This window comes from Artemia sp. Qi Xiang Cuo, chromosome 13 (genome assembly GCF_049724085.1).
Source record: "Artemia sp. Qi Xiang Cuo chromosome 13, ASM4972408v1, whole genome shotgun sequence".
In the NCBI taxonomy this organism is placed as follows: Eukaryota; Metazoa; Arthropoda; class Branchiopoda; order Anostraca; family Artemiidae; genus Artemia; species Artemia sp. Qi Xiang Cuo.
The window spans coordinates 15,033,455-15,058,843 of NC_142806.1; the positions used below are offsets into that span (position 1 = coordinate 15,033,455).

General features: G+C 35.4%; 1 protein-coding gene across 1 annotated transcript; it reads right to left on the minus strand.

Moving 5' to 3' along the window:
* Positions 1–15,872: 15,872 nt before the first annotated feature.
* Positions 15,873–25,162, minus strand: LOC148945003 (lipoyl synthase, mitochondrial-like). The gene is made up of 3 exons (XM_089099236.1): positions 24,403–25,162; positions 22,992–23,107; positions 15,873–16,203 (listed from the first exon to the last, which is right to left on the minus strand). The coding sequence occupies exons 2-3, from the start codon at positions 23,038–23,040 to the stop codon at positions 15,962–15,964; spliced, it is 291 nt and encodes a 96-aa protein (XP_088955362.1). The 5' UTR covers positions 23,041–23,107; positions 24,403–25,162; the 3' UTR covers positions 15,873–15,961.
* Between the last annotated feature and the right edge of the window lie 227 nt (positions 25,163–25,389).

Consider the following 25,389-nt stretch of genomic DNA (forward strand, 5'->3'; position numbering starts at 1 on the left):
GCCAATTGTTAACTGGATGTGTTTGCAAAATCGTAGACGGGGGAGGAGAAGGGATGCTGGCCCTCCTGTCCCGTTCGCCTCAGGCCTCAGGAAAAAGGTTGTGAGTTATGCCTTGGGGGCATATTATGTTTTTATAGAAAGAGTGGTCATATGCTCTTTTGAAATTCCGTATACACAAAACGTATTCTGATTTAGTTCAACACTCCCCTCAACGTTCTATGAAATGCTCACGTGAATGCCCTTCGTCATTTTGGAAAGTAAACTTCAGACATACATAGGTTTTTCAAAAACATATACTTTGTGTAAACAATGAACGAATTGCCTAACTTACAGCCATTTCGTTGAGGACAATGGAAAGGTTGACATCCCCAAAGATATAATTGCCGGATCTATAACCAATACTGAATAAAATTACTCTCTTAAAATTTTTATCATGTGTTTCGGCGAATTATAGGCTTGTAGGGGAAAGGATGGAAGTCTTCCAATCACTTTTTACAAAAAAACCCTTCTCTTGAACCTTTAACACTACCAAATTTCTGAAAAGAAATGATTTTTAATACACGTTTTAAGTTTTGGCACACTTTCAGCTTGACGAACAGAATCTGGGAACGAATTCCAAACTGACGGGCCCATGTGTCTGGTCACTTGACTCGCTCTCGTTGTGTTCCATGGCTCAGATGCAAGACTATCCGCACTCCTAGTCGAATAATCGCGATAAAACGAATTAGGCTTAAAAATATTCATAAGAAAATCCGGTGCAAGACCATTCAGACACTGAAATACAAATACTCAAATTTGATAATCCCTTATTTCACCAACCTTTAAAATTTTATACTTTCTATAAAGTGATTCAGTGCTATCAATACCACGATCATACCTTCCAATCAACCTTATAGCCTTATTCTGCAGAATTTGAACTCTTCTGAAATTGCAACTAAAATTACTCGCCCAAATCAAACAACCATAATTTATATAAGGCGCTATTAATAAAGAATGCAATAAAGGCAGAATTTTCACAGGTAAAAAATTTTGAAAACGGTTCAGAACTCCAAGGCCTCGTGCCAGCTTGCATGCTATGATGTCGCAGTGTTTTCTCCAACTCAAGTTTCGATCCAGGATGAATCCCAGGTATCGGATCTCTTCAACTTGTGAGAGTGGTAGGCCATTGTAAATAATGACACCAGGGAGAGTGGGAGCAGAACCAGTCCTCGTAAACATCATAAAATTAGTATTTGATGCATTGACGCTAAGTAGGCTAGCACAAACAAATTCATGTAGGCCATCAAGCGCCTTATTCGCCTTGAACAAGAGCTCTTGCAGCGACTTTGCTGCAGTCACTAAAGCCGTGTCGTCAGCAAACGAAGTAACTGAGGCTCCGGGAATGTAGAATCTCATTGTGTCTTTGCGACTTTGCTGCAATCACTAAAGCCGTGTCGTCAGCAAACGAAGTAACTGAAGCTCCGGGAATGTAGAATCTCATTGGATCTACGAATATCAGGTACAGGAGAGGACCAAAAACTGATTCCTTTGAAATACCACACTTTATGGAAAGCGGCTGAGAAGATTTGTCTCTCAATGTCACTCGTAGCTTCCTTTCACTTAAATGCGATTCAAACCAATTTAAAACACTACCCCTTTATGCATAAATAATACAGCCTTTCCAATAAAATCTTAAAATCAACAGTGTCGAAAGCCTTTATAAAATCAATAAAAACGCCCATGCACTGCTCGCCATTCTCAAGTGCTGAGTTAATATTTTCCAGAAGATGCTGGACTGCCTGCGTCGTCGAATGTCCTTTCCGGAAGCCAAATTGACCATCTTGTAAAACACCAATTTTCATCAGATACTCGTAAAGCCGGTGATGAATAAAAAATTCCGGATAAAAAAGTCAGTCAGTTTGGAATGATTTTCTGAATTTTTTAAAATCGACTCGAACTTCGATCTTCCTTCCAAACAGTTCGTAGTAACGAACTGTAAGTTCATTGACATCAGTTCATTGTCAGAGTTCAACGAGTGAAGAGCTAAACAAGTTTTCAATTGAATCGGATATAGTCCTTGCTGAAATTTGCTGAACTTGTGTAAGGAACTAAGCACATATTACAAGCGTGAGTACTTTGGGGTGGAAAATTGGAACATTTTGTTGTTGAAGTTTGTTACCTGAAGTGCTCCCCCCCCCTCTCATGACTGTAGATCGTAAAATGGCAAAACACAAACCGTTCGAGCTTGTCCTAGCTTCATTTCAGGGATACCCTTTATGGCCATCAGTAGTTATTAAAACCACCAAATACCAGAAAAATCAAGCTAGATACCTAATCTTTTGCTACGTTACCCACTCTGAGCATAATATAGCTGAAGCTCATATCCGCAACTGGAATGAGCACTTTAAAGAAGCTTGTACAAGGACAGATAAAGATGTAAATAAGGCTTTTGAAGAGCAGCGCTTATTCCCTGATATTTTCAAGACTAAGAGTAAAACCTACTTGTCTGTACCCACTAAAACTAAAGCAAAATCCAGCCTAGTGCCGTCAACTCCGACTTCTGCAGCAGCATCAACTTTAAAGGAAATAATAAATGAAACTCAAGAGGAACTAATGAACACTAAGTCCAACCTAATGTATGACATTTCTCGTGTCGTATCAGACACAATGAAAGATCACCGAGCTTCCGAAATTATCAGTGAAGATATTGTGAACGAAGTTTATAATTCTATTCCCCTTGAATATAATGCTAAATGTTAAAAAATTGAATCAACCCTTCAAAGACTTTATAATGCTGTGAACTTGCTTAAAAATAAGATTTATAAAGTGGAAGACAGGGTTGACCAACTTCAGCAGGATACCTTGCTTGACACCAAAATTCTTTATGGTGGGACATCAAACCCCAATGTGGAATTGATAGATAATCTTAATGAAGCGATAACCTAAATCATGGGCTTTCAAGATTTCAAAAAAATGGACCTCTTAAAGTCTAATCGATCCCGTATGCCTGCTACTCAAACTGAGAATGTGAAAATTTCCCCCATCTTGGTAAAATTTTCAAACTTGGATATTGCTCGAAAAGTGTTTGCAGCAAAAAGTAAGTTGGTTAAGTCAGGTGTATTTGTGTCTGAAAACCTAACTAAAAAGCGTCGCGATCTATTAAACGCGGCTCGCAGCACCTTTGGTCCAAGAAGTGTTTGGTCTGATCATGGACAAGTTCTAGCCAAAGTTCCGGGTGAAACTCGTATACGTAAAATAAACTATTTGCATGAATGCATTAGTATGTGACTTGTTAGTATTTTTCTTAATTTGTAAATGCCTTCCACAGTTCATTGATTTTCATTTATTTACTTTATTTATTTTTTCATTTTTGTTTCTCTTTCCGTGCTAATGGTTCATTCCAATAATACCTGCTGTCCAATTAGTTATTTGTTTGTTTGTAATCCTTTGACAGGTTTCTCTTTTGCAATTGATTTAAGTAAAGATTTCTTTTTGGTTTATCTGGTGACTTTAATGGACTCCAAGTAAAACCTGTTTTTGTGAATATTTTAAGCCATGAGAGTCGGCTTTGCGAGCTTGAAAATAATCCTTTCGATGTTATTAGTATCGTAAATAATTATGTGGGTCAGGCTAATTAAAGTCCGATTAATATATACCCTATTTGTTATAGTAAATATGTTTCGGATTTGAGGGGAGAGGAGGTTACCAAAGGAAATTATTCTTTGACAGCAATTCAGCTTAATATTCAGGGTCTCTCCTCGTCAATAGATAATTTAAGACAAATTGTTTCTGATGGACAGCCTGATGCCTGATGTTGTGGGTTTATGTGAGACGTTTTTGGATTCTGGCAATGAAATGCTATTGGATATCCATGGTTACAAAATGGAACGTATAAACCGCTGCAAGATGGCTAAAGGAGGTCTTGCTATGTATCCACCGTAAGTAAAATGATTAATTCCTTTAGTGACCAGGGTGATGTTAACTCTTTGGGGGAACGTTTTTTTGAGTTACAAAATAATCCTTTAGATATAGAAAGTATAATTAATAATTCAGTTGGAAGTAGAAATAGGAATTATAATGATCCTAAATCGGTTATTGAAAGTAAATATGTTTCGCAATTAAGTGGTTCTGCCTCTTCTAAACAAGATGGTATTTTCTCTGTGCTTCACCTAAACATTCAGGGACTTTGCTCCTCTTTTGATGAGCTGAAACGGATCGTAAGTGGTGGAAATCCGGATGTTATTGGATTATGTGAAACTTTCCTGGATTCAAAAAAGGATATGCTTTTAGATATCCAAAGATTTAGGATGGAGAGCATGAACCGGAAACAGATGGCGAAAGGGGGCCTCGCCCTGTATATTGCCGATCATCTTGTATATAATTTTCGAAGTGATTTGAGTAGAAATGAGGAAGGAATCTTTGAATCCCTTTTTATTGAGATTAAGTCAGGTTGTAAGAATTTAGTTGTCGGTTTGGTTTACAGATCCCCTAGTGGATCTATTCCTTCGTTTATGAAAATTCTGGAAGAGGTTTTGGACTTAGTCCAAAAGCATCCTTGCGAACTAATCCTTATGGGGGATTTCAACCTTAGCCTGCTGGATCAAAATTCTGCTTCGGCTGCAGATTTCTTGTCAATGATGCTTTCTGCGGGAACTCTACCTTCAGTTTGTATACCAACCCGAGTTACTGAGATGCATGCATCACTTATTGATAATATTTTTTCGTCACTAGATGTCTTAGATAATTCGGTGATGATTAGTGATATTTCTGATCATTTTCCTGCTATTTCACGATAGAGGACTGCTAATCGGTCGTAGCTTAAAGTTTCGCCATCTAATCTCCCATTTTTCCGTTTTGGTATCAGTGAGATCAGTCTACTTAAATCTCGTTTGACTGATCAACCTTGGGATAGTTTGGATTCTGAATCGGATTTTAACCGCTCTTTTGATTTCTTTTATGATTCAGTAAAAGAAGGTATCCTAGAAGTTTGCCACCAGAATCCAAAGCCTCATACCTCTAAAAGGATAGTACTGCTGAATCCGTGGATGACTCCAGGTCTCCATAAAAGCTGGAAAAGGAAAAATTATCTGTGGAAACTATACAAGGCTTCGTCATCTGCTTCTCATCATCAGCGGTTCAAGGCATATAGGAATATATTTAATTCTCTGTGTCGGAAGGCCAAGTATCAGTATTATCACAGGAAATTTTCTGAGTGTGGAAAGGATGTTGGGAAGACATGGAAAATTATTAATTCTGTACTTAAACCTACTCCCCCTCCGCCTTCAGTTCCAACAACGCTGATAGTTGACGGTATAATTGTCCAAGGAGAAGAAAATGTTCAGCTAGAGCTTACGTCTTATTTTGCTAATATAGGAAAAACGACTGCTTCATCTGTGAGCTCTACAACTCCTCGTTACGATTCCAGAGCCTATCTTGGACCCCCTTGTTTAAAGTCAATGGTCTTGAACCCTGTTTCTGAGTTTGAGCTAGCTCTGATCGTAAATGCACTTAAAGGTTCATCGTCTTCAGGGCCAGACAGAATTCCTACAAGGATTATCCGTGGCGTTCTTCCTGCTATTCTGTCACCATTGACTAAGCTTGTCAATCTGTCTTTCGTGAAAGGAATTTTCCCTGAATCACTCAAGTGAGCTAAGGATATAGTGCTTTATAAAGGCGGGTCCCGGAGTGATCCTGATAATTATAGGCCAATTTCTCTTTTATCTGTTTTCAGCAAAATTTTTGAGAAGGCTATGCTATCCAGGCTTCTTAGTTTTCTGGATGTCAAAAATTTTCTCCATGATTTCCAGTTTGGATTCCGAGCGAATCACTCTACAGAGCATGCTTGCGCATCTCTCTTGAATTTCATTAATTTGGCAATAGATTTTGGTCTTATCCCGGCAGCTTTATTTTTGGATGTTCGTAAAGCTTTTGATTATTTGAATCATCAGATTCTTCTTTGGAAAGTATCGCATATTGGTATAAGATCAAATGTTTTCTCTTGGTTTGAATCATATCTTTCTAGTAGACTTATTTCAATTGATCAGCTTTTCCGGAGCCCTTCTGAAGTAGAATATGGTGTCCCCCAGGGATCTGTTCTTGGCCCCGTTTTATTTCTGATTTATGTCAATGATCTGATTTCAGCAGTCAAGAACACCAGTCCTCTAGTATGCTGCAATCTATGTCACCCTGATGTTCCTTCGTGTCCCAATGCTACTTCTAATGAAGATTGCCTCGTTGCTTTTGCTGTCGACAGCACTTTTGGGACTCTAGGGAGGACGGAATGTGATGTCAGGTCTAATCTGGTGGCAATATTTGAGAGAGTAGTTTCATGGTTTGAGGCGAATTACTTGGCCTTGAATGTTACCAAGTCACATTTTCTTATTTTTTCTCGAAATGGTGTAGCTTTCCCTCAACTGACACAGCTCAGGTGTCACAAGGCTCCTTGTGTAGACCAAAGAATCGGTTTGTCTGGTTTCTTGGTATCCTGCTTGATGAGAACCTTTCGTTTAGACACCATATAGCCATGATTAGGGTTAAGGTCTCACGGAGTTTGGGTGTCATTCGAAAACTCAAACACACCTTTCCTGGATCTATTCTGAAGCTTGTTTTTTCTGTCTTGTCCAGTCATATGTCTCTTATTGCCCCATAGTAGGGATTTCTACTTTTCCTTCTACACTGCGGTCGCTTTCTGTCCTGTATGATAAAACACGGCGTCTGGCTATGGACACCAACTGTTCTTCACCAAGACCGCTTCTAAATCTACAGTCTATCTACATTCTTTCTTGTGCTTCTTTTGTTTTTCATCAGCTTCATGGCAATCTTCCAAAATCTCTTCAAAAAACTCCTCAGTTTATTTCTGATTCAGCTCCATATAACCTTCGTTCGTCTAATAATATCTGCATTCCTCCTACTCCCACTGTGCGGTCAGATTCCAATCCCCTCATCGCTTGTCATCAGGTTTGGAACTCCCTGCCTTCTTCAGTACAGAAATGCCACTCGTTTGGCACTTTAAAGAGTATTCTTAAGGACCATTTAGTTAAGAATAAAACATAATAATTTTTTTTTTTTTTTTTTTTTTTGGAGTTGATGTCCCCTGAATGTTTAGTTGTGTTTTATGGTGGTCTTCTATGCGCTATGACTCCCAGGCCTCAGGTATGACTATCAATATTTATTACTGAAACTTGTATAGTTCACTAAGGAGAAGCATCCATGAAGAAGGGTTAAATTTTATTGCTTTCGCACCATTTTATTACAGTCTAATAATTATAAGCCTTATGACTGAATTAACCCATAAATGTCAATTTTGCTACCTAGCCTCAGAAGTAAGCAGAGCTGATTGAATTGGGATTTATATAGTTTTAAATACATGGTTAAAAGGGCTGTACATGGCTTAAGTTATGATATTCTTAATATCTTGGATAAGAGCTATGAACAACATCGTAATAGCTATTATGATGTTGGTTCTACCTGACAATACACATACAATTCTGTTTCGACGATAGGAAATCGCTTATAGTAATAATTATATATTTTTTTTTTTATTTATTTATTTTTTTTTATTCATTTTTTTTTTAGTCTATTTAATCTAATTAATTAATTTAGTTTATTCATTCTATTTTTTTCTATAGTTTCCATTTTATCTATATTTTCTTTTCTTCTCCTTCATATGTGAGTAAGTGATCATTTTAAATTTTCTTTTGTTTTTTATTTCTGAGTAAGCAATTCATATGTCTTCCCTCTTTGTACAGGCCAATGAGCCTTTGGGGGAATATTAACATGTAATATTGTATGTACATCTAATGAAGAATAAAACTTATCTTATCTTATCTTATCATAAATTTTTGAATAAATCGGGAGAATTGATATTGGTCTCCAATTAGATATGTCAGTTTTGACTCCACCTTTGTGCAACGGTACAACTTTAGCTATTTTAAGCGCACTCGGAAACATCCCCTTTTCCATAGAAATATTGATAAGGTATACGAGGACCGGAAGCAAATAAACCAGAACCGACTTGAGCGTTCTAAGGCTCATTCCATCAACCCCTGCACTGTTTGACTTAATCGTGCTAACAATTTTGCGTACCTCCTCTTCAGTACAAGGCTGGAATTTCCTTTCGAAACCTCTTCCTCGCTCATCCACAAAACTGCTTGATTCGAAAACATGGGAGTTCCTTGCTTCTTCTTGAAACTTGCAGCCAATTTCAGAGAAATATTGTCCAAATGCGTTGCAGATTTACTCAGTTTCTTCCAAGGTCCTATTATTTAGGACAATTTTTGGCTCCGATGGCTTCATAGGACCGTTTAGAAGATCATTCACAACTTACCATGTTGCTTTGGGACTACCTTTACTTTCTTCAAATACATTTGTAAAATATGCCTTCTTTTTTTGCTTCTTAGGGCATTTGCCCTATTCCTTAGCTCTTTATACATCACATGGAGCTCATTATTCTGCGGAGATTCAGATACTCCTCACACGCCTGATTTCTCGTATTAAACAGATTAAGCAGCTCATCATCACACCATGGTTTTCTCGGTTTATTCTTTCTGGGGTTTGTTTCTTTAAGCGGACACGTGCTATCTTAGATATTCGACACTATTTGGTTAAAAGTTTCAAATGCTTCCGACGGATGATCTTCATTCAGTACTGTTTCCCAGTTAATAACACTAATTTGTTCTTCAAAATTTTTCAGATTAACTGGCTTCAGTTCACCCATTGGTATTTTATTCTTTTTATTATTTTTCTTCACTTCAGAATTCAAATGCAATACAACCGGAAGATGGTCAGAGGCTGGACTTATAACAATAGAGTAGCACGCTTTACTTAGTATCTCCGAAGACACAAACACATTATCGATGAGCGTTTCCGAATGATCCGTGATTCTCGTTGGAATGCTCACGGTCGGGTATAAATCATTTGACATCATCAGGCTAAAAAAATCCAAATTTGGTCCACGCATATTTAACAAATCAAAATTAAAGTCTCCCATACATATAAACTCTTGACTATATCTATTTACCTTTGCAGAAAGACATTCAAATCCTACAACAAACTCTTCAAATGATGCAATTAGTCGCTTATATACAACAGTAAAAATACAAGCTCGATTTTCAAACTGATTTTCTATACTAAAGGTTTCTATCTTACCCTCTTTCCAAATGTCCAAATCCTTTCTAATTTTCCAATTCAAATCCTGTCGGACAATGAAAGCCAGGCCTCCACGTCCCATTGATGATCGACTTCGAGCAATCAGTTCATAACCTGGAAAGTTAAAGGACGAGAGAAGGGTCTTATGACCCAAAAATGTTTCATATAATGCCATTATATGTAAATTATTAGATCGGGAAATAAAATCAAAAATCTCATGGTAAGAAGACGTTAAATGACAATTCCATGTACATGCATGAAATTCAGACCGGTCTAACTCCTCCAAAGCTGACAACTGGCGATATTTACTTTCAAGAGATGGACGAAAACTAATTCGCGACCCATCATTTCCAATATCCGTCAACAAATAATCATCAACATTAAATGGATTATTTTGCAAATCACTCAATCTTCCACGTAAACTACTAATCATATCATCTTACACAAAAAAGAATCCTATAATTCATCCCTTCTCAGCGCTCAAACGGGACGATATTTATACTCATAAGAAATAAAAAAATAACCAACAAAATAAAAATATAAATAAAGAGCAATATGGAACATCTTAACGAGATAAACACTAGCAAACTACTCATAAACAACAAACTAAACGCAATCTGAAAGCGAGTTTATTCGACGAGCAGCTCACTCACCCGGAAGCATTGCGAGAACATGGCCTTGATCTGACTATACATTTTTCACGTCAAACTTGTCTCTCGCGGCACTCAGGATATCACGACGGCGCTTGGTTAGAGACTCAGACAAAAAGATTTTCGAACCAGCCAATTTGGATTTACTCGCAAACACTTTACGGGCCGTCTCACAGGTAGAAAATCTCACGAACACTGGTGCAACTGTATCATTTGCCGACCCTGTATTATTCAGTTTCTACCTGTAAACCATAGCAAAATCACAATCAAAGATACCAAAAAGCCCCAGCTTTTGCGAAGCTATATTCAGAATGGTCGACTTCAAGTCAACACCCGGCTGCTGCGTAATACCGTGAAAAATTACAGTTCCAAGCTGTTTTTCTTGCTCATAATCATCAATTTTCACTTCTAATTTTGTAATTCGGTTATCTAAATTTTAAATCAGTCCTTTTATATTCTTTACTGATACAAACATTTGCTCTAGCTTCGGATTAAACTCAAGCGACACTGACGAGTATATTTCACTCACGATAGTCTCAACAGAAGTTTTCAGAGTTCGGTCGTTTCCGCATTTATCTTGAACTTGCTTAGTAATCACGTTCATCATTGATTCTTTTGTCTTAGCGATTTCTTCCTCAGTTGTGACTATTTTAGCTAGCAAATCCGTGGTAGATGGTTCAGAAGAAACTGCTTTCAGTGACACGAAAGTTTTGGAAGCCGTCTTATAAATGTCCCGGTTTTGGTTAACCTCTTTAAACGTACTTCCAACATTTTTATCAGTTTTTGTAGATGCTTCGCAGTAATTGCCTTCAAACGAGATGAGACTATTCTCCGTTAGGCGCGAATCTGTGTGATCTCTATACGCAAAAACTGGGTAGTTGAAGATTCTTTTTTTATCCTTTGAAACTTGGATAATTCTTACGGGCCACAGCGGGAATTTTTTCAAATTCGCTAAAGCAAGCTGGAACTGTTGGAATTTTGACATTACTTCGCTACTACGAGAAAAATAAAAAAAAAGAGAAGAAAAATCAACTTAACTTTCAGTGGGCAGGCCCACGGCAGCAGTGGCAATCAGCAATTGACGGCTGGCCCGGTGGTCCGTGGAACCTGCTTTGTTCTTCACCACCGTACTCTGACATCCTTAATCAGCTAATCCAAAGTAATTCGAACGCCACACAAAATAATAGGACGATCTGTTGATTACTACCGTAATATTAAATCCAAACAAAGCAATTAGTCCATATCAATAAGTCTACTTTAGATTATAATCCGTAGCAGAGTATTGTCAAACTTCTGTAATCCTCAAGGTCACTGAATTATATTAAAGCTCAAGGCACTGAATTAATACAATTTCACAGCTGGTTTTAAAGTTCTATCACCAACGAATTAATTGATAAACATAGGACAGGATTATAAGTCACTATAATCCAAAGAGCTCCATTAAACCAATAATTAAGTCAAACAATCTTTCAAGCGTAAAACAACCACAAATCTATAATAAAACTGTACTATTCATGGAAAAAGAAATATTTTATATCTTTTCGTTTTTTCTAAGAAGAATTCATAGTTTAGCTTGCTTTTTGCATACTGAAGAAACTTTTTCAACAAATTTTAATGTGGACACACATAGTATTTTCTAATTTAATGTTATACCTCCTCAAATTGATGTAAAAATAAAACTTAGTATCATTCTCAAAAGATTCTATCTTTTCTCCTTGACAACCTTGATACACTTACAGTCTTTTGATTTATTTAAGATATAAGAGGAGAAGTAGTAATAGTAGTAGCCTCGAAAGTATAAACTCAACACCCCCAGTCGCTCTGTAGATATTACTGATGTGGCTTATTGGCAACCATTCAAAGAGTGCATTTTGATTTAGTTATAAAGCAACATATATTTTTAAAGATTAATGGGTCATTTTCGTAATTAAGTGGGGGATCGACATACCCATTATCTCTAATGACTTTAGAGACATAGTTGCTGGACTGTTAACTGTCTCAGAATTCTGCCTACAATCTCTTTTTACTCTTAAATGGCGCACTAGAACTTTTAATTTTGCATCGAATTAGCTCCTTTTATAGTTTTAACAATATTTCTAGCTTTTTCATAGTGGCACAGCCTATGACATTTCTAATATGCCATTAATAAAACCTGCATGCATATAGTTTTTTCGTTTAATTGAAATTTCTCCTAAACATTCCCTGAAAGTTATACCTTAGTACCCTTAGCGTCGTGCATCACAGTAACTGTAGTGCTAGCATAATTAGTATACACATAATGCCTTCTGGTTAGTTCAAAATCCACCACAACTTACCCTTAAAGGTCAAACTTAGTAAAGTAAGCTGTTTTTGCGATATTCCTATGATATTCCTTACAGATATTCCTTACTGAAAACTATATGCGTCTTGAACAGTTTTGGAAAGTATAAACAGCATCAAATAGAACATTTGATATACAATGATATTAGTCATTGAAAGATCCATCAGTTCAAGAATTTTTTTCACCCTAATTTTATTTTCATTTTCAATGCTGTAAGAACTGGAAAAGAAAATATTTGTAATATAATTGGTTTTCAGTTAAGCACCAATTTGCCTCCAAGTCCATCTTAGGTCCGTTTACACTTGAAAACTGATATTTTTTTTTAAATTTTTCGTTTCGTTTTCAAATCAAGAAGTTTTCGCGGGCTGCACCACATTTTGTGAATGTTGCCACGTTGAACCGTGAAAATAAATAGGGAAAATTAAATAGTTAAACACAGGAAAGGCAATGGGAGACCACGGAATCAAATGGGGAGGAAAAAGTCTCCTGGACTTGGATTATGCTGATGATTTAAGCATCCTAGATGAAAGTGTGAGCAAAATGAATGAAGTTTTAGAGGTTAAGCGAGTTCAGGGTGCTAGAATTGGTTTGAAAATTAACGTTAGGAAGACTAAGTCACTAAGGCTAGGAATAAATGAAGATGAAAAGGTGACGTTGGGTAATGAAAAGATTGATCAGGCGGGCAGCTTCACTTACCTTGGTAGTATTATTAGTAAAGATGGTGGGAGCAGTGAAGATATTAAAAATAGAATAGCCAAGGCCCAGGGTGTTTTTTCACGGTTAAAAAAAAATCTGGAAGAATAGGAAGATAAGTCTGCAAACCAAGATTAGAATATTAGAAGGCTACTAAGGCTAAGGCTGACAGTGATGACAGTGGTCAGATATGGCTCAGAAGCATGGATGCTCCGAAAAGCGGATGAATATTTTCTAGATGTTTCCTAGGGAAATTGCTTAAGGATTGTTCTGGTTACCCGGCTGACAGACCGTATTTCAAACAATAGGCTGTACGAAAAATGTGGTTTAGTACCGCTCTCTAGGACTATAATGAAAGAAAGGTTGAGGTGGCTAGGGCACGTTGTGCGGATGAAAGATGACCGATTGCCGAAGGTTGTTGTTTTCGGCCAACCATCTAGGGCTAAACGGAAAGCAGGTCGTCCCCGTCTGGGGTGGGAGGACGTCATAAAGAAAGATTTAAAGGAAATGGGAACTTCTTGGGCGGGTGTAAAAAGGGAGGCTTTGAATAGATTAGGGTGGAGGAGGATCGTGTGTAGCTGTGTTGGCCTCAGGCGGCTTGGTGCTGCGGTGAGTTGTTAGTAGTAGTAGTATTAGAAGCTATAGGAAACTATATAGAAAAGTTTTTCTTTTATGGAGGTGAAGGAAGATTTACTTGGTGACATGAGTTGGAGACAGAACTAATGGGATTGAGAAACAATCCCATAGCACCTCCCTCTTAAGGTAATTGGGAGGATGCCACTACTAACACTACTGCCACAGCTACTTTTACTAATACTACAACTAAACTATCATTTCAGATGCAGCAACTTGTAAGGCTTAGAGCATTAAGATGAAAAAAAAATGGCGACGGGCCCAAACAAAGTGTACAAATATCACCAATAAAGCCCTGAAATAGAAGCAAACATTTTATATTCATATGGAATTTATTTATTGGCATATATTAAGGTCATGGTTAACATATATGTTAAGGTCAATTTCATATTAAGCTGGCATTAGCTGGAAATTGAAAAAAACACTTACGATCCAACAGAGTCTTCATGTTTAATGTTTTTTAACAAATTCTTCTCCTTCTCCTGCATCTCCCTCGACAGCTGGTGCAAGAAAACTTTGTTCGAAATCAGTAAGTTTTCACAATCCCAAGTTCTTCTCACTACCATTTGACTGAAAAAATTTCGATAATACGAATGTATTTTTGATATCCTAAAAACAACTGCAACAGTTTGACTAGCACTAATGCTTTCGAAAGAAAAATATTGTTATTAAGATCCATGGTCCATTTGCAAGTTTTTGGTATGTTACTTTGATGCAGAGAGTTGTTCAACAGAAAAGAAATTGGTTAAACGGAACCTCAAACGAAAAAAAAAATTAGAGGCAACGCTGTAGCATTGCCTATAGTAAAGGCCATACGGCTCCAATGTTTTATTATTATTATTATTTCTTTTTTCCCAGAGGCACTTGATATGGACGGGGGAATCGCCGAAAATTCAATGGGGGCTCATTCAATTGGAAGTCGAGAGTTCTAGTGCCATTTTTAATAGTCAAAAATGATTGGAGGGCAACTAGCCCCCCCACGCCCATCATTCCCCCAAACACATCAGTTATGCCATAAGTTATGCATTATGGTTTTAAGTTATGCCCTGGGGGCATATAAGGTTTTTATAGAAAGCGTTGTCGTAGAAACTTCAAAACAGGCTCAATCGATTGAAAATTAAAGGGCTAGTGCCCTTTTTAATAGTCGAAAGTGATTGGAGTGTAACTAGCCCCCTCCTCCCCCCCCACGCCCATCATTTCCCCAAGCACATCCAATCAAAATTTTCAGATAGCTATTTTGTTCAACATAGTTGATTTCCAGATAGAAAATATATTTTTGAGGAGGACACTCCCCCACAACCCTCAGGGCAAGGGTTTTAAGTTATACCCTGGGGGCATATAAGGTTTTACTAGAACGCGTTGTCGTAGAAACTTCAAAACAGCCTCAATCGATTGGAAATTAAAGGGCTAGCTCCCTTTTTAATAGTCGAAAGTGATTGGAGTGTAACTAGCCCCCCTCCCCCCCCCAAGCCCCTACTTCCCCCAAACAAATCCAATCAAAATTTTGAGAGAGCCATTTTGTTCAGCTTAGTTGATTTCCTGATATAAAATACATTTTGGAGGAGGACACTCCCCCACAACGCTCAGAGCAAGGGTTTTAAGTTATACCCTTGGGGCATACAAGGTTTTACTAGAACGCGTTGTCGTAGAAACTTCAAAACAGCCTCAATCGATTGGAAATTAAAGGGCTAGCTCCCTTTTTAATAGTCGAAAGTGATTGGAGTGTAACTAGCCACCCTCCCCCCCCCAAGCCCATAATTTCCCCAAACACATCCAATCATAATTTTGAGATAGCCATTTTGTTCAGCGTAGTTGATTTCCAGATAGAAAATATATTTTTGAGGAGGACACTCCCCTACAACCCTCAGGGCAAGGGTTTTAGGTTATCCCCTGGGGGCATATAAGGTTTTTATAGAAGGCATTGTCGTAGAAACTTCAAAAAAGGCTCCTTCGATTGGAAATTAAAGGGCTAGTGCCCTTTCTAATAGTCGAAAGTGATTGGAGGGTAACTCAGACGTAGGATGAACCAACCATTATACTATACTAACACAGTTAGTATACTATACTAACACGCGGTGAACATATGTTGCATTACATACAGAATAATACTATAATAACATTGTACTAATACAGACAATTTGTTACATAAACACTAACACCAAAATGTGACACTAACAGTTTTATTAGCAACACTAGTCATGCTTGCCTCAGGCCAGGTTTTGACAAAGATACCGTGATTAACATTGATTTTCTGACATAAGAAAGAATTAGAGTGAAAAATCAATAGAGCCAATCCAATTACACTAGAAAATCCTGGGAAGTAAGCATGTAAGAAAGTTATAAGCACATTATAATTAGCAATACTACACTAGTGCCATATTACAAGAAACGCGTACTACTATTGCCGTAATACTAACCCTGCCTACCTCAAGTTGAGTTTTGGCAGTGGATCAACGATTTATATATGTATTTTCTAACAGAAATACAATGTAGAGTGGGAACTCAATGCAGCTAATTAATTTACAACAATAAATCCTATTCACTCATTCAAGCTTATTTTCTTTTTCTTCTCAACAATGTTCTTCAAGAAAAATTCACCAGCTTTATAAGAACTACGAACCAGAGGTCCACTCGCAACATAGAGAAAGCCCATATTTTTTCCTTCTATCTCGTATTCAAGAAATTGTTCAGGGGTTACATATTCTTGTACTTTCAGATGACGTCTTGTTGGTTGCATATACTGACCAAGGGTTAAACAATCCACATTGTTTCCGCGCAAATCTGTAAAAAATTCTATTAAATAACAAGGTGAAAGAGGACCTAACATAGTAAGAATATTACACACCATATTTAAATTTTTCATTATCTGTAAATAGAAAAAAGGCTTCTTTACTTCAAAGTAGAACTGGCCGTCCTTTATAAAAATTTTTGGCCAAGTAATAAGGCAGGGTTTTTCATCCTAAAAAATTAGGTCGATGAAAAAAGTATTATGTGCATTCTTTTTTAGATGAAGTACCGAGGAAACCAAAAATGGAAACCACATCTTTTAAATTGGTTAAGAGGAAACTTACACAAGGATATCCAAGGATATCTAATTGTCTTCGACAATTAGGAAACCCCAGGACTCAATTATCCACCAAGAAGATCTTCAATTTTCAATGTTGCTCTGTCTTTACAAACGCCCATCAGTTTAAAAAATAAAGAACGTGTGTTAAAAATCAGCAGAAAATGAGCGAAAAAATCCCAGGGAAACCCCAGGACTCAATTTTTCACGAAAAAGATCTTCAATTTTTAATGTAGCTCTATCTTTACAAAGGCCCATCATTAAAAAAAAAACGTGTGTTAAAAATCAGCAGAAAATGAGCGAAAAAAAATCCCAGGAAAACTCCAGGACTCAATTTTTCACGATGAAGATTCAATTTCCAATGTTGCTCTGTCTTTACAGACGCCCATCAGTTTGAAAAATAAAGAATGTGTTAAAATCAGCAGAAAATGAGCAAAAAAATTATATCAACCTAAAGCTGTAGAAAGTGCAGCTTTGCCAATTGCTGCAGCAGAAGTAAAATACAGCCGTTAGTTTGCAGTAAACTGGGTAAAAATCCAGTGATTGGTTGAGAAAACATAGGTTAATCCTAACACCTTGTTAACAAATAGGAATTGGAAAAAATTGAATGCATCATGAAATAGCTAAAATCTAAGGTAGGCATTAATTTGCTTATTATTAAAAGTATTCAACCCTTCAAAGTACTAATTGTTGAATTGCCTATAAGAGCATCTTTTTGTAAAGACCAATTATCCTATTTTGGCACATTTATCCCTTCCAAATATTTATTCCAAAGTATTACTTTTATTGCATAGCTTGTATCACATAAAGTACAAATATTAGATTTATTGTTTCACTCTAAACTAATGAAAGCAGTAAATGCATGACACATTCAAGTATAACAAAGACAGGCTGAAATCTCTTTTTGGCTAGTCTAATCTGGCTAGCGGTAAATACAAGATAAATAATTCCCCAATGGAAGATAAATATTAAATATTTCAATACAAGAATTCAATGCTCAGTTATGCCAAATAACAACAACAAAAAATCTATGAAAAGGATTTACGGATTATTTAAAACAAACATCATATCGAAAAAGGAAAATAGGAAAAGGAAAAGGAAAAGGAAATATAGAATCTTCAGGGAATGTTGAGCGGTGGTCAAAATAAGAGATTTAAACACGGGATGAGGGGGAATACAGGAGGAGCATTCTCCGGTATATCTGCCTCAAGAGGTCTAAATTTTCCTCAGGCAACGTGTGCTAGCCAATTTGTCTGTCTTAGGTAACCAGTTTGTAGTAATACCACCCTCCCCCACCCAAAAAAACACTACGACCAAAAATGAAAAAACTTCAGTTTTTTCACTCTTAGCTTAGTCTTTTATTTAAAACTTTTCTTTATCTTATTATGTCTGGCCTAGGATAATCCTCAGCTCCTTTAAGATTCTTTTGCAGCATTTCGGCACTTAATGAATGATTTAGTGCAACATTGATATAAACCAAAAAAATTATAAAACGGAAAAAGTGTAGTGTATAGTTTATCACAACGGAGGTGTGCTTATAGGTTCCAATTGCTAAAGAAAAAATATTTAGGTATAATAAGTATATAAGTATGATAAATATATATCAAACAGTTCGTGGTAACGAACTGTAAGTAAGTAGCGACCCGGCTCAATGGTAACCGAAACTCTAGAAGACGAGATTTTGATACCAATAGATACATCAAAAGAATCAGATTTTAATACTGATTTCAACAATATAAGTTTCATCAAGTTTAGTTCTACCCATCAAAAGTTAGGCACCTGAAAAAATTTGGCTGATTTTCGAAAAAAGCGGGAAAGACCCCCTAAAAGTTATAGAACCTTAATGAAAATTACACCATCAGATTCGACGTATCAGGGAACGATCCTATACAGTTTTTAAGCTTCTATCTGGACAAGTGTGAAATTTTAAATTTTTTACCAGAAAAAGGATCACGGATGCGTGTTTATTTTGTTTTTCCCAGGGATCATTGTATCGACCCAGTGGTCCTAGAAATTCGTGGGAGGGCTCATTGGAACGGAAATGAAAAGTTCTAGTGCCCTTTTTAAGTGACCAAAAAATGGAAGGAAACTAGGCCCCTTCCCACGCTAATTTTTTTCCCAAAGCCAGGCAATCAAAATTTTGAGATAGCCATTTTGTTCAGCATAGTCAAAAATATGATAAATATGTCTTTTAGGATGACTTAATCCCCCGAAGTCCCCGGGGGGAGGGCTGAAAGATATGAACTTTACCCAATGTTAACATAAAGTATTGGTTATTGGGAAGTATACAGACATTTTCAGGGGGGATTTCTTCTTGTAGTGGGGGATGGGCGGGTCGGTGGTTATGTGGGAGGATCTTTCTATGACGGAGGTTTTCACGGGGGAAGGGACATTGCTATGTAGGGGCACCGGATTTCCCAGCATTATTTAAAAAAAGATCAGAAATTAAATATAAAAAAACAAGTTTTTCAACTGAAAATAAGGAGCAACATCAAAACTTAAAACAAACAGAAAGTATTAAGTATATGATTGGGTTCACCCCTTAGTCAATACCTCGCTCTTTAAGCCAAAGATTTTTTAGTACTTTCATAAGAGCTATTTATTCTAAATAGCGGGCTTTGTGATTAAGGGGTCATATTTAAAGGATTGGAACAAAATTCGAACTTTAGATTAAAGAGCGAGGTATTGACAAGGAGGCGAACCCCCTAATATACGTATTAAAAATATATGAATATAGAATTTCGTTACGTAAGTTAATTCGTAGGCTATTTATTACTAATAAAAACGTTCGTAAATAAAATTAAACAAGTTTCGAGAAAGCCATTTAACCAAATAAAGGTAAAATTAATATACAAATTTTGTTTTAATTATTCATGTACGCTGAGCTAAAATCAAAACCTCCATTAATTCAAAAACGTTCAAAAATTAAACAAAAAAACAAGATTTTTTAACTGAAAGTAAGGAACGACGTTAAAACTTATAAGGAACAGAAATTGTTCCGTATCTGAAAGGGGCTGTCCCCTCCTCAACGCCTCGCTCTTTACGCTAAAGTTTGACTTTCTCACAACTCTATTTTTTTAAACAATAAAAAACTTTAGCGTAAAGAGCGAGCCATTGAGGAGGGGACAGCCGCTTTCATATACGGAATAATTTCTGTTTTTTTTTAGTTTTAACGTCGTTCCTTACTTTCAGTTAAAAAAACTTGTTTTTTTTTATTTAATAACAAGTCCAAGTTTGGCCTCATTAAAGTGATTAAATTCACCAAAGAAACATGTTTAAATCGCCTGGAAGTTAGGCGCCTGCTTTCTAAAAAGTTATCTTTCTAAAAATCAAAAATTCAATTAAACTTCAAATTGAATTCTAAAAATTAAATTCTGCTTTCTAAAAATTAAATTCAAGATGCAATTGGGTTTTTGTAGGACACATTATTTTTATAAAATAATTTGATCGAACTTCGGTGTTTCAGACAATAAGACCCTAAAGAATTTCCCGTAAAAATGTGTCCATGATAAGAAAAATAATTGACTGAAAATAATTCTTAATTTACCATAATAATTTGAAGTTTGAAAACTCCCAAATCAACCCGTCTTTTTTTAAAACTAATTTATTCTTAGTGATATTTCTGGTATTTCAGGCAATACAAACTACAAGTAAATTAACTTTTCCCCCAAAATTAACCATTATTTTATTGATTTAAATTAATTAATTTTTATTTAATTAAAATTGATTAATTAAAATAAAATTGTTGTGTTCGGCAGAATTTATGGCATTTCAAAGAATACAACTTTCAGGTTTGTGTTCTTAACTTCTGATCAGTTGTGTTTTTGATGGACAGTCTAGATAAAAACTTAATTCAACAAAAAAATTAAAACAGGGGCTGATGAAAGTTCTCTCTGTAAAGAGTAGAAATCACAAATCATCGAATGCATGGTTGTCTAGTATTTCAGACAACAAAAAAGCTAAATATTATTCGGCGAAATTGCTGTAACAAGAAAAAATGTGATTACGCTCCTGAGCTTTACAGAAAGATCTACAGAAGGAAAGCTTTCTAATCAATAAGCTTTTCCTCGACCAAAGAATCCGACTACGACAAAAGTCAAAAAGAGGCTGACAGAAATACTTCAATGTCACAGTAAAAGTCCACATTGAAACTCGGAAAGGAAAATCCACTCATTGGTAGACAATCAACCATATTCTACTTCACAGTCAGATATTACAATAAAAATCAGCGATACATATTCGATACAATAATCCACAAAAAGGCACAGTCGATCATATTTTAGTTCACAAAATCACAATATGTAACCCCAATAACCACCATTAGAAATTAAAAAAAAACCCCTCAACGGTAGGCTACACGATTGACCATGTCCTTGTTCGATATCACAACATCAGAATACAAACTAGCAAAAAAATAAAAAATAAAAAGTACACAATCGACCTAGTTCTTTTCACAATAAAACCATCATTCCAAATCAATAAAAAACACTCGCTGTAACACAATTGCCCCTATTCTAGTTCAAGATAACAGTATGGACTCATTTGTACAAATTTCCCATCGTCACTAGTTACACAACTTTTCTAATCAATTTACACGATCAATTTTTTTGAATTAAAATCGAGTTGCCATCAATCCATGGCTAATTGGAGAAAAAACCCAAGACATATAGTCTGAGTGGAGAGACACAGCTGGCATAAGCCTTTTTCAGGAATGTATAACAATGATGTCATTTTCACTTGTTGATAGCCTCAACTGCCCCAACTAGTCATAGAACTTTAGGGACAAGATTTATGTCTAAAAGACGAAAATCAAGATGTCTTAAAAAATCAAAGAAGAATTATTTTTATTTCGTTATTTTTTATATAATGTAAAGTTTTATTACAAGTACTTACAATTCTTGATGATAATGACGAAAAGAAGGAGGAGTCTTGTTCAAACTAATTTTTTGGTAACAGAGGACTGTTCTAGGGTGAAATGCAAAGCAAACACAAGTGAGTGTCATTGCAAAATTATATCATAGGTTATCTTAAACAGATATTCAATAGTGGCAGGCATTTTAAAAGCTGGTGACGTAAAAAGTCTGTAATCTTTTGTTGTGCACATTATTTGTAGAAGGGAGTTTATAAAAGAAATATTAATGCTATTTCAAAATTTAAGTGTTATTTTTTTTTTACTATAGCTAAAAACAATAAATTATTTAGCAGCTATACTTTTTTTGTTAAACCAAGATTTACAAAAGTCGTACATAACGCTTCTTGAATTAAAGCAGCTGGTATCCTCGAAGAGGTGAATAATATTTATTTACACTCCACGGTAGACTGATCTGGAGGCTTTCATATTGACGTATCTTCCTCCAGCGATTATTGCCCACCAGAAGACGGTATCTCGAACTTTACGAATCACTGATCGTGTATGACAAACTAGTAAAATTATTTGAATACTAAATAATATTGTTCTGAGGCAAAATGTCAAAAAAGCAGATACCAAAAGAGACCCCAAGGGGTAATCAAGCTAAAACAAGAAGATGATCAGAATGATAGATGGCAGCACGTTTCTGAATAGTAGTGGACCAAACAGAAGTCTGTAGTTTTAGTTTTATCCATTATCTGTGAGAGAAAATTTATAAAGGATTATTAGAATCACTTCACAGTTCAAGGTTTAAGGGCATTTGAAACCACAAATGTCATTTTTCGAGTCTCAGTAAAGTCAATCTCAAAGACAAAGGGCCTATTATTAAATTTTCCCAGCACCACAGGGACCTTCCAAAGCAATTTTGGTAAAAATTAATATTTAAATGTGCCAACAATTCAAAGCCAACGAGAGGCTCATTAAAAACTGAAAAAAAATACTCTCTACTAATTTAACAATTAGTTAAAATAATTTAACGATTAGCTTAACAGCAAATCATTGTCAATTCAATGCACATATATCATAAATAATACATCCTGTATCGACAAAGACTTCAATCAAGGCGGTTAGCACAACAGAAAACTTTCAAAGTTGTCAAATTATTCAATGGTACTTATTTTGAGCCAATATTTAATGTTTTCCAATCTGGTATGCTAGAATATTTTTAGGAAATGTACTGTCCTGAACTTTAAAAAGAAAATTCTGCTCCATTTAATAAAAAAGACAAAATTCACACTTTCTACTGATGCAAGTTTCGTTAAACTGAATATCTTTATCTCTTGGCACAAAAGCGGGGAGAGGTTAAAAGAATTTCCCAGAAAACCAGTTTCGGCTTTTAGTTTTTTGTCGTTTATTCAGGTTTCTGTCTTTGATTTTGGTCTTATTGATTTCGGTTTTTTGTCGGTTATTCAGAGCTGTTATAAAAGCATTACTAGGAATGGCAAAACCATTCTGAATAGTTTGGCCACACCAACTAAATAACTTTATAAAGAATGAGATAGGGTTATCCCTTATGGTATCGAATGGACTTAAAACAGTTTTTTTTTCATTAGAGTAGCTAAAAAAGTGAATTATCCAGTGTATGCCCTGACTTACCTTCCATAGTCTTTCTAACCTGATCTTGGGTTTCACCAAGTCCGAGCATAATCGAAGTTTTTGTGACTAGATTAGGCTCAGCTTCCTTAGCAAAGCGAAGAACCTCCAAAGACTGTCTGTAATAGAGAACAAAAAGTGTTATCAAATCGCAAAGAAAAAATAGAAGGTAAACTTGACTACAAAAGCAACTCTTTACATTAAGGGAAAGGCAGGGACGAAAGTAAGTGAGAAAAAGAAGGAAGAGCGAGAGAGAGAAGAGAGAGAGAGGGATAGAGAGAAAGTGACAGTAGTAGAAGCAGAGAGAGACAGAAAGGGCAAAAACTTAGCTGAACAGAAAGTAAAATAGCCATACAAAAAAAAATATACAAGAAAGAATAATGTGAGAAAAGAAATAAAACACCAAGATAACAATTTTCGACATACAGTACAAGTGATCTAAAATTAAAATAATAGCATAAAGTAAAATAGCTGTGCAGAAAAAAATATACAAGAAAGAATAATGTGAGAAAAGAAATAAAAAACCAAGATAAAAATTTTCAACATGCAGTACAAGTGATCTAAAATGCAAATAATAGCATAAAGTAAAATAGCTGTACAGAAAAAAATATACAAGAAAGAATAATGTGAGAAAAGAAATAAAAAACCAAGATAACAATTTTTGACATAGAGTACAAGTGATCTAAAATTCAAATAATAGCATAAAGTAAAATAGCTTTACTGAAAAAAACATACAAGAAAGAATAATGTGAGAAAAGAAATAAAAAACCAAGATAAAAATTTTCGACATACAGTACAAGCGATCTAAAATTAAAATAATAGCATAAAGTAAAATAGCTTTACAGAAAAAAACATAAAAGAAAGAATAATGTGAGAAAAGAAATAAAAAACCAAGATAACAATTTTCGACATAGAGTACAAGTGATCTAAAATTCAAATAATAGCATAAAGTAAAATAGCTGTACTGAAAAAAACATACAAGAAAGAATAATGTGAGAAAAGAAATAAAAAACCAATATAAAAATTTTCGACATATAGTACAAGTGATCTAAAATTCAAATAATGGCATAAAGTAAAATAGCTGTACAGAAAAAAACATACAAGAAAGAATAATGTGAGAAAAGAAATAAAAAACCAAGACAACAATTTTCGACATAGAGTACAAGTGATCTAAAATTTAAATTTATACACTTTTTCATTCGAGAAACAATCAATAAAAGCAAAATTCAGAGAAGAATAAAAAATGAATAAAAAAAGGTCTATTTGACAATTAGAGTGATGTACCGGTTTCACAGTCTACTGCCAAAGTAATATTATTTCCTGGACAGAGAGAAGCAAGTTTGACTCTTCTGTTTGATAAGTCATTAATGAGCAATAACAATTATTATAAGATTATAATTATTATAAAACTTGCCTATATTTTGCCCTGGGATCTCTCACAAGCCTAGTCAGGTCTTCTACCGTCTCTATGTTATGGGCGAATACATCTAGTCCTGACTCCTATACATCTAGCTAGTAGCTATATTCTAGCAGTAGCTAGAATACATCTAGCTACTGTATTGATACATTCTTTATCTCATTCTTTAAAATTTTTTGGGTTAAGTAAAGATCAAATGAGATATTTTTTAGAAGATGACAATATAGAAAAAGGATGTAATTTAAAGAGTATACCACTATTGTGCAACCACCAATTTATTATTAGAAGCACACAAATGAGCTCCTGCAATTTAGCAAACTATATGGAAAATAATGCATTAATTAATAAAGAGTGTGAAACCAAAATTATAAAAGAAAATAAAATCTTAATCCATAGAATTGGAAGGGAAAAGTATATAATCACATCTCCTTTCAAAGAAGAAATAAGAATACATTTCGAATGTAAAACAGAAAAAAAAAGTAAATTCACATATATAAAAGGCAGCTGAATAGTGAAATTGCCAGAAGAATGTTCTCTAACTGCAGAAATGTTAAAGATAATCAGTATGTATAGGGGACAGATTACAAGGGAAATGGCACCTTTAAATATATCGATAATTAGCCTAGAAGGAAATCTCTCCATAGCCAGTATAAGAAATGAATGGAGCAAAGAATTTAAAGATTTAATCTCTATATATTTCCAAAACAACTCCAAGACGCAGATTGGCATAGCTGAGCTAAGAAAAATGCACATTTCATTAAAGGACGAAAAAGGAAGGAAAACGGCTAGCTATTGGACATTTTTTTTCAATACCTTTAATCTATTTCTATCTTTATTAGGACTAGTCTCTATAGGAACTATATTCAAAACATTTAGAAAACTATGGTTACACAATAGGAAACAAAAGACTCAAGGATTTCACTTAAATGTAGAACAGGAAGAAATTGAACTAAATTGATTCTTAGCAAAGTTATGGTTTCATTA

What these genes read in the sequence shown, in the direction of transcription:
- LOC148945003 (XM_089099236.1), bottom strand. Translation starts at nt 23,040, where the DNA reads ATGCTCGGACTTGGTGAAACCCAAGATCAGGTTAGAAAGACTATGGAA. An exon ending in GGTTAGAAAGACTATGGAAG is followed by an intron (nt 16,204 to 22,991) that starts GTAAGTCAGGGC and finishes AATTTTTTACAG; the next exon opens with ATTTGCGCGGAAACAATGTG.